At 33.5% G+C, this 10,531-nt stretch overlaps 1 protein-coding gene across 1 annotated transcript; it reads right to left on the bottom strand.

The window, feature by feature from the left end:
- Window positions 1-312: 312 nt before the first annotated feature.
- Window positions 313-5,292, bottom strand: LOC135959279 (cytochrome P450 4d2-like). The gene is made up of 6 exons (XM_065510408.1): window positions 5,126-5,292; window positions 4,672-5,058; window positions 2,825-2,894; window positions 2,573-2,763; window positions 2,137-2,511; window positions 313-2,074 (listed from the first exon to the last, which is right to left on the bottom strand). The coding sequence occupies exons 1-6, from the start codon at window positions 5,286-5,288 to the stop codon at window positions 1,731-1,733; spliced, it is 1,530 nt and encodes a 509-aa protein (XP_065366480.1). The 5' UTR covers window positions 5,289-5,292; the 3' UTR covers window positions 313-1,730.
- Window positions 5,293-10,531: the final 5,239 nt, after the last annotated feature.

Genomic DNA, 10,531 nt, shown 5'->3' with positions numbered 1-10,531 from the left:
TATTGTTTGAATATCAAGTAAACTGTAATTGAGAGATTCTCAAAATTGTTAGGTTGTATCAGAAATCCATTCATATTTCTTAATTTTACTAGAATAGGGGTAGCGAAGTGCACCGGGATATGCTAGTTTTAATAAAAGAAGCTCCCCCAGCCACTTGATCTGTTTACTTCGGCTTGGCTCTCTGCCCCCAGCTTGATAGAAATTTCGATTCGAAAGGGTTAAGATATGCCACTATTATACCGGAAACATTGTTTTTCTTTTATTTTATTTTCCATCTCTTGTTATTATGCAATGTATTCAAGTGTATTCACATATATATTTTAATTACAGCTTACATGATTTATTGAATAATATTGTATTGTACTGAATATCATTATTAAAATTTAATTATTGTTTATTAATGTAGTAATACTCGTAAAACTAACAATAGATTAAGGCATAATTAATTTTTACAATATTACAAAACACGTTATATTTTATTTGTAGGTGTATAAACTTAACTAAAGGGTCTTCCAATAGGGACTTGCGAACTTCGACATTTGATAGCGGCCATATTGTTAAAGCTATATCTGTCGAATTAGATATAATTTATTCAGTTTGTTTTGTCAAATCACGATGTATCCTTTCATGGTGATACAAATTATAAAATTGTTTTATCAAAATGGGTGTTCTGTTCGGGCAACGTTCAGAGCGATTCGCCCATTTTTGGATAAATGGATACGTCAGCAAACAAAATTATTGAATTTGAGACGATATCAATCCACATGAGATCCAAGAGGGCATGGTCATCCCAAGAGGTGGGATGTGAACTGCTCACAGAGATCGTGCGTTTTGACAACGTTGGACTTTTTTTGTGGTGTTTTCTTAAATCGCAGGTCTATGCGAATAAGCAACAAACCACAGCCATCAAATTCAGCCTGATTTATGCGCCAGAGTCATGAAAATTTGACCTCTAATTTGAAATGACACGCTGAAGAACTGATAACAAATTTTTGTATAGAAACCTTTTGATAAAAATGGGAGAATTTTTGGAGTAATTGAGACAAATCATGGTTTTATTCACCCCTATCGGCAATAACATGTGAAATTTTGTTCCCATGAAATATTCATTTCCCTCGAGGGGAAAATTGCTATCGTGAAATTCCCCATGAACTTTTCATTCACAATAGTTGATTTTGTTCGTAACAGCTGTTTATTGTTTACAAAATACCACAGCATGCGGAATTTTTTCACGTGAACAAAGTTGATGAACGAAAAAAGGAAAAGGGAACATATTTCATGTGAAATATTGATTCGCGATAGGGGTGATTAATTGTTTTATAATAAAATTTGAGCTGTTATAAAAAAAAACTAATATTAGATGTTAAATATTTTTGATTTATATATAAATACAACTACTATTTGTTAAAAACTATTAAATCATACGGTTATATTTCTACAAAAAGAAAACAGATTCGTGATAGCAACCGAATTTGTTGCCAATCGAATGATTCTACCTTAGTGACCGAATTTTACAGTTGTGGCTATAAAATTTTAGAAAGGGTAACAAAAGTTTGGTTGCTGCAACCGAAATTCTTCTTTATGAACTGACTTACTGATGATAGAACCGAAAAATTCTATGTGTGCAACCGAATCATTCGATTGCTACTACGAATCTGTTCTCTATGTGTACTTATTACATGTTTATAAAAATACTTATTAAAAAGCAACTCTTTCTTGCTTTTCTTTGATCAACGTTGCAAATCCCTGGGCTTAAGACCAATATGCATACCAGTTTTTGAACGTAATATAAGATTAATCACCGGCTTAACATCAGGTCCCAGCGGTAACAATTCAAAATGACGCAACATTTTCGAAACAGTACTTTTAATTTCAAGCACGGCAAACTTTTGCCCGATACAGTTGCGTGGTCCCGCCGAGAAGGGAGTATAGGCAAAGGGATGGATTTTTTCATTGCTTGTGCTATCAAAGCGCTCGGGTATGAAGTCATTGGGTTTAATGAAATAGTCAGGATCGCGCAGGACCATAAACAAAGGAATATTTACATTTGTATTAGCGGGAATGGTAATGGCGCCTAAAAAAATTAAAAATTTTGTATAGAAATCTATAAATGTTTAATTTAACTGAAACACTTACCCACTTTTATATCTTCTTGAATTTCGCGACCAATAGCAGGCACCGAAGGATATAATCTTTGACTTTCTTTAATAACTAATTCCATATATTTCAGATCTTGCAGCTCACGATAGGTTACCGGTGTATTTTTGTCAGTGCCTATAACTTCCTTGATCTCCTCCACCAGTTTCTGTTGGATCTCAGGATGGCGGGCTATCAAATAAAGAGTAAATGATATACCACTGGTAGTGGTATCATGACCCTCAAACATAAATGTATCAACTTCTTCGCGTATGTCCTCATTGGTCAAAGGCACACCATTCACGTTGGATTGTAATAAAACATCTAATAAAGCCATGCGTTTTTTGGCATTTAACTCGGAATCCTCAGTTTCAGCTGTAAAATAGATATAAGATTTCAGTTAAAAATGTTTAGAAATAATTTAGAAAATACTTACTTTTCAAAGAGCCATCTTTTAGCGATTGCTCGAGAGCCGCACGCCTTTGTTCTATAACATCTGTGGTGAATTTATGCAAAACTTTAATGCAACGCTGAGATTCTTGATATTGTTTGGGAGCCGTTAAACGGAATAGGAAATCAGTTCTTTGCGTAGGCATAACGAAACGATCTGCCATAATGCGGGAAAGACTGTAAGGAGATGGAAAATAATGCATTAAATTTATGGAATTACGTAATTTGAAAAACTTACCTGGCTATGGCTTGGACATATTCCAGACCGGGTTTTTCTTGGGCATTTACCTTAACACCCATGGCAGTTTCTGAAAACATTAAACGAAAATAAATATTTAAGAATTTTACATTAAATCTGAAGCTTAAAAATATTCAAGAATTGGACTTGATTCAAATCAGAGATTTTGAAAGGGCTCATAATCATAACTCTATATTCTCGTTAAATTAACTTAGAATATAATGGTATTGTAATAAATAAATAATAATGTAGCATTAAATAAACCAATTTTATTTAATTACACTGGGTTTTACAATAAATACTCAATTATATTGGGAGTATGTCTTAAAAATGTGAGATTTTTCAAAGTTTTTAACTTTTATTTTGAAACGTTTGTACAATATGAACTTATTCAAAGTATAGGCTATTGTAAGCTATGAACTTTTCCCATCTTTCTGGCATCATATGGATTCCGAGAAAAAAGAACGAATCTAGCCAATGTCGGATACTCTGTTCCAAAGTGAAGTGTATCCCAGAGAGAGCGTTCTGCATCGATCGAGTGCAGTTCTAGTTCAGTTCTAGTTCAGTTCTAGTTCAGTTCTAGTTCAGTTCTAGTTCAGTTCTAGTTCAGTTCTAGTTCAGTTCTAGTTCAGTTCTAGTTCAGTTCTAGTTCAGTTCTAGTTCAGTTCTAGTTCAGTTCTAGTTCAGTTCTAGTTCAGTTCTAGTTCAGTTCTAGTTCAGTTCTAGTTCAGTTCTAGTTCAGTTCTAGTTCAGTTCTAGTTCAGTTCTAGTTCAGTTCTAGTTCAGTTCTAGTTCAGTTCTAGTTCAGTTCTAGTTCAGTTCTAGTTCAGTTCTAGTTCAGTTCTAGTTCAGTTCTAGTTCAGTTCTAGTTCAGTTCTAGTTCAGTTCTAGTTCAGTTCTAGTTCAGTTCTAGTTCAGTTCTAGTTCAGTTCTAGTTCAGTTCAAATTCAGTTGTAATTCTAGATCACTTCTTAAAAAGTAGTCGGACGGGGCACGGTCTGGACTATAAAGCGGATGAGGCAAAACTTCCTTATTCTAAATAATATTAACAGGTATTGCAACGTATTTCCGAGCATTGTCATGATGGATTATAACGGTTTCATCTCTGGCAGCATATTCTTCACTTCAAACGAATCAGTTGCATTCGGTACAGGTTCCCTGTGATAGTCTGGTGAGATTTCAGCAGCTCATATTAGATTGAACACTTTTGCTCCCACCAAATACAGAAAATTACCTTAGCGCCCTGGATATTTGGCTTTGCGTCGTTTCGGCTGACTGGTTGGGCATCACATATGATCTCTTACGCTTCGAGTTATCGTAAAGGATCCATTTTTCATCACTAGTAAAGATTCGGTGCAAAAATAGTCTTTCAAGGTCTCTGGCTTCAATTCGTTTGTCCCCCAATTTTTCAATTCTTGGGTTTCAAAGAAAAGATTTTAATTAATTGTTTTAGCTCATGGAAACAATTCAATAATGTTTAGTTAAATAGGTACATATTTTATAAAGATCAGTTTTCGTTCGGTACCACTGTGCTAGCAGCATCAATTAACTCAGTGTTTCACTGCGCTTTAATAAATGCATACTAAATACAACTTACATATGTTTGTATTTAGATCGAAATGTGTGTTTATATATTTAATTGCACTTGCTTTTCAAAGCCAATTATTTAATAATTCTACAACAACAATGACTTAACAAAATATTAATGACGTAACTATATAAAGATGTTAATAATTTTAATAATCTCACTTCTAGTTGCTACTTTAACAATTAAAAAGTTTGTGAATTCATGAGAAAAATTCTAACAATAGCAAACTATAAATAATTAAGATCTATAATTAACTTACCCGCTATAATATCCAAGGCACACAAACACACAACCGGGAAGATATCAATAACCGATTTGCCATCAGCCTTCTCGTACAATTTCTTGACCATAACACTGCTCTGCTGATCGAAAATCTCCACAAATTGTTCGAGAATTTTGAAATGGAAGGTGGGCGTTATAATCTTACGTCTCGAATGCCATTTCTTGCCCCAACTCAAGAGCAAACCACGACCCAACCAACCCACCAGAAAATCATATAAACTGCTCTTCTTAATCATCTGTTGACTGCTCAACACAATTTCCAAATACTCAGGATCCAAAATAACAACACTCAATTGATGCAGCACCCAAAACCGATAAATTTTACCATATTTTCTTTTAAAATCGCGTATAGAATCAATGACATCTAAAAGATAACAAAATATACAATAGTTAAGTACTTAATTTAGAACTTTAATTAAGTTTAAACTTACTATCACTATTAACATGTCTCACATCCATAGCATTGCCTAAAATAGGCATTGCTTTAGGTCCCGGTATACACGATTCAAATAATACATTATTACGATGTTTTTTATTGAAATAATCCCACACAAACAAAATGGCAATTAAGCCCAACAACAATTCCAAAAACATGTTGCCAGCTAAAGAGAAAAATTACTACTAACGATTTTCATTGTAACTAAAATGTTTAAATAGAGGCTCGTCCAATAGTTTTCCATGATTACAGTATCAATTTGTGTACAAAAGCGTATCACCATTTTTTTGTTTTCTTTCATCATGTATATTGATTGATTGTTTTCAAATGAAACCTGATATTTTTCAATGATTTGTTTATTTTAAGAGCTACTGTAAGCCAAAGTCCATGTTGACTCACTGGAACAATGTTCTCTTTATTTATGTCTCTTAAGAAACGTTCTGAGTCAATGTTATCATAAGAGTATTTTGACGTTAATAAAGTTCTTTTAGAATACTGAATTGGTTTTAGTCGAAAATTGTAAAAAAGTACGATTAAGGCATAATTAAAAATATTGAAAGAGGAGTTTTCTGAAATCAACTCATTATTAATTCTTGAGGTGTCATTTGCATGCTAGGTTTTATTAACCATCTGTTTTTTCTCATAAAGGCATCTATGCACTTTAATTCCTTCCCAGATAATTCGGAGACATTGCTAAAGGATCGTTCGCCTAAAAGCCTGGCAGCAGATCACCAAGTGGCGGACAATTGCAAAAGAAGTGTAAGATGGTCTCTCCCTCCTCCTCAGTTTGGCAACTCCTGCAAAAGTCGTGGTGAGGCAGCCCAGACGTGGTGGCCATTTGCTCTTTCTGCCATAGTATTTTGCACTAGCCGAGAGCGAAAAATCGGTTCCGCTCAGTTGGGGTAACGTAAAATTAGGGATCTTAGTCTTCATTGAGAACAGTACAAGTTCAGTTTTACACTAAAACTACTATCGATGCTCCATCGATTTATTATTTTGAGTGCCGTCTCCAGTCGTTGCGAAATCGTACCCAGATAAATCCCTGAAACTGCCACCTCTACATTAACCGCATAGGCTACAGTTTTATAGTTTAGGGAATCTAATTTCCTAAGCAGACAGTTTAATGCCAAGTTCGACAAGAGTGTTACTGGCAGGCTTCTTGGGGAATAAGTATCAAGCTCCCGATTTTCCGAGGAGCGTTCAACGCCGCTACAAAAGTCCCTCCATGACTTTGGCTTTGCATTTCTGAGCAGAGTTTTGAATTTATTCAATAATGACTTATAAGATGACCAGTTGCCTGATATTTTAGCCACATTGAAGAGTCTGCAAGACCTCTTTCAGGGGTCCGCTATTTCTGGAGACTACCAAGTATTTGCAGTAGCTTCAGTTATGGAGCCCGTAAGCTTGTTCACAGCTCTTACACTATCCTCAGTGTCACTTATCAAAGGGAGTTGGGGAAAGAGCTGAGATTGGATTCGTTGAAGCTCATTCCATCTTGTCTTCCTTCTATTCAAAAAGTGTACAATCCCATAAGGTTTCCCTTTGATAAAAAATACTAGATAACAATGATCAGAGAGGGAACAATTACTGATCATGTAGGAGTGGCTTGCACTGACAAGCGTAACATCAAGAACCTCATGTCTATTTGCGACTACAAAAGTAGGTGCAGAATCTTTATTGACTACCACTAGATTAGAGGCTAATATGAAGTCTTATAAAAACTCTCCTCGAGCATTGGTGTCTAAGCTTCCCCAGATAGCATAATGGTTTGCGATTGACAACACGCATCATATTTCTCATCGTGTTGTTGGTTGATGGATCGGCCTGATCGTGCGCCATATAGCATGAGAGGAGCCAAATGTAGGATGTCCCTGACTCCCTTGATTTGTCAAGGTCATCAAAATAGATACTTGTTTGTGAGATGATTTCAACGTTGGAGTAAAATCTCTTTCCATCAGGCCATTTATTCGGATTTGGGAACAAGAAATAGTCAATCGGGGCAAAATCTGCAGAATAGGATGGGTGTAGGCGCAATTCGTACCCTAATTCATGGATTTGTTGACATGTTTTACTCTTGTGAAGGTACGATCGCCATGACTTTATTGGCTGACAAATCCACCCACCCAAACGAACCAAATGAGTCGCCACATCTGAGTGTTGATATCCTTTGTATTCTCCTAGTTTGGGTTTTCTCATAGAATGTCGGTCGATCTGATGACTGCAGAGTTCTGCCAATTTCTGACATTCATGGTATTCATGAATGTTCCCATCTTGGATCCTTTCGATCCCGATAACTCGGAAATGGCCTGGTACCCATATTATCTCATAATGTTTGTTCTCATTCTAACATGTTAACTCTATATTTTTAGTATCCGTAAAAACAGGAGTTGGCGTTTTGTTATCTCTTAAACCATTCAATACCTTCCGTAACTGACATTAACTCAGCTTGCATAACAGTATTGTGATTTGGGAGACGCAAGTATTTATCTGTATTTTGGCTTAGTTCAAAGAAGTCAATTCTGGTTTGGTCACCTATTTTTGAACCATTGAACTCTTGTTACTTCATCTAATTCTTAAGTTTGAATTCTGTCAAATTTACCATCTGGTAAGATGTTTATTATCTTTTAGTGTTTGGTTATGTGTCATTTATTAGCCATTATCCCATTATCATCAATCCAGTTGCAGCTAGGGCTGCTTCATATTTAACCTGTATTTCGATCGGTAGTATTGATAAAATATTTTCAATAGCTGTAGTTGATTAGGTTCTCATTGCACTACCTCTGTTCTTCCTGAATACTATCCAGGCATACGTTATAATTGGCAGTAGTACAGTCATATATAACCAGTATAGTATCTTTTATGTCCTAATAAAGGGTTTTCCAACAAGAGGTGTTATTTACGATACATACATGTTATATACGATACACGCTTCAACAACGCAAATTATTAAAATTCACTCCAAAAAAGTGTTAAAGAATTGGAATTGTTCATTCCAAAAACGTCATTATGATCGGAGTTGGATGATATTGATCTGGACAACGTTTACTTTCAACAAGACGGCGCTACGTGCCACACTAGCAACGAAACCATTGCTATTTTACGGGAAAAGTTTCCGGACCGTGTTATCTCTCGAAAAGGTGATCACAATTGGCCACCGAGATCTTGTGATTTAACACCTTGCGACTTCTTCCTTTGGGGCCACGTAAAAGATAAGGTCTACGCCAACAGCCCAGCGTCTATTCAAGACATCAAAGATAGAATTTGAGGACATAGGGCAGCCACTTTGCGATTTGGTTATGGAAAATTTCATGAAAAGGATATGGTCCTGTAAGCGTTGACGTGGTGGCCATTGGGCAGATGATTTTTCATTATTAACGGCTTACCTTCCTCTTTATTATGAAATAAACATCCGATAATTTATCTCAAAAAATGCCATTTCTTTGAATACCTAAAGAAAACCTCTTGTGGGAATCGGGGATTTTTTTTACATTCCCGGGTACCCCGCTATTCCCAAAATGTACAATGATACTGTTAATTATTAATATTATAGCCATATTTCATATAAAAACATAGTGTTATAATCAGGGCAACCAAAAATATGCAATATCATATTTTTTGCTGTGCATCGTATAAACATATGAGTTAGTTATTTATCCGTTTCAGACAATTATAAGAATTTTGGCATCGATTTGTTAGTGCATATTTTTGCATATTTTGCTCTTTACTGCATATTTTTGCATATATTGCGTTTTATAGCATATTTTTGCCTATTTAAATCATAAATGCATATTTTTGTTGCATATTGTCTTTATTTCCATTATTTTGTTTTCTAAATATAATTTTATTGCTTGTATTTTAATTTTTCATTTCTATATTTTACAATTTTGTTAAGGTCCAATGATAATTTGCCTAAGCTACTTAAAGAAAAAATTAGAGTACCAATAATCGACTTATCTTCATTAAATTTTCATTGACTTAAGGAATCTTAGTTTCCATATATTTGAATTAAATTAAAAATATTCACACACAAATAACAAAATTTAACAAATAGTAAAAAATACATAAAAAATTAAAAGAAAAAAAAATAGGCAACTTCTTAACAAAATGTTGGATACATTAGAAAAAAAACTTAAGGTTGCTTGAAACAGTTATGGTTGGGCATTAACAGTTTACCACTAATGTAAAATTAAACAACTTTTCAGCAAATGTTCAGAATATTAAGATCCATCGAAAATATCACGTTCAAAGCACGTTGAAGGATTTACACAAATTGTAACAAAGATATTAGGAAATCATTACAATACAATCAATTGATGAGAAAGGATTTTGAGTTCCAGTAATAAAAATGCAAAATTTTTTTTTTATATTTCCGCAGTTTTAAAGAAAACAAATCATTTCACTATTGTAAGGCTTTTTGATAATTCTGTTTAAATTTTGGAAGTCAAATTTAGATGTTAATCTTCATATTTGATGAATGCTCCAAAATCCACTGCAATTTTTTACCAAACAATTACAAACGCTCTCTATAGTGATTGCGAAACATAATTCAAATAATAAAAAAAGTAGATTTTAAAGCTTTATGTAGAATAGAAACATTTCGATATTATGCAACAAATTACTAAACAATTTTTTATTTACTTCTTATATTATTTTTAATAAAACATTGAAATCAAACAATAACCAACTATTTTTAAGTGCATATTTTTTGCATTTTAAGAGCATATTTTTCGTATTTAAGTGCATATTTTATGCGCATAAAATACTTTTTTTAGAGCATATTTTTGGTTGCCCTGGTTATAATCATTACATACTGCAGCTTCGTATTAATTAATTAAATTTGAGCTTAATTTAAAAAAATGTCAGCCTTTCATTCCATTAGTCCATTCCCAACATCTAATTATTAAGCTTCATTCAAAAGTTTTTGTTTAAATTGAATTAATTTTGATGTTAATTAATAACAGAATTTGTTCAAACTTTAAATGATTAAATTTTTGTTATTCAAATCTACTACAAATTGAGTTTACATTATTTTTCTTCATTCAGCTTTGTTTTGCTTTTAATCATTACAAATGAATTGAATAAAATTGTCTGAAGCCTTTTTGTAATCGATTTGAATTGAAGAAAATTTAATTCTATAAATAATGAATTCTCAAATGAATAAATTCACTAAGGAATGAATTCAATACATTTAACTGAATCGTTAAGAGACACAATTTATTTTGAATTCGAAAATGGAATTAAGAATTAATAAATACTTTCTATCCTTTTTTATACCATGACCGTTAAGTTTACTTCCACAATTTTATTTTGCGACCCCATAAAGTATATTAATATATATGTATATACTCTGACGTCTTATAGATAGCGAAGAATTATTGTATCATTCGAAAAACCCAAATAA

Source organism: Calliphora vicina, chromosome 4 (assembly GCF_958450345.1).
Source record: "Calliphora vicina chromosome 4, idCalVici1.1, whole genome shotgun sequence".
NCBI lineage: Eukaryota > Metazoa > Arthropoda > Insecta > Diptera > Calliphoridae > Calliphora > Calliphora vicina.
Note: the sequence above shows the minus strand (reverse complement) of the source record. Positions and strands in the feature narration are given on the sequence as shown.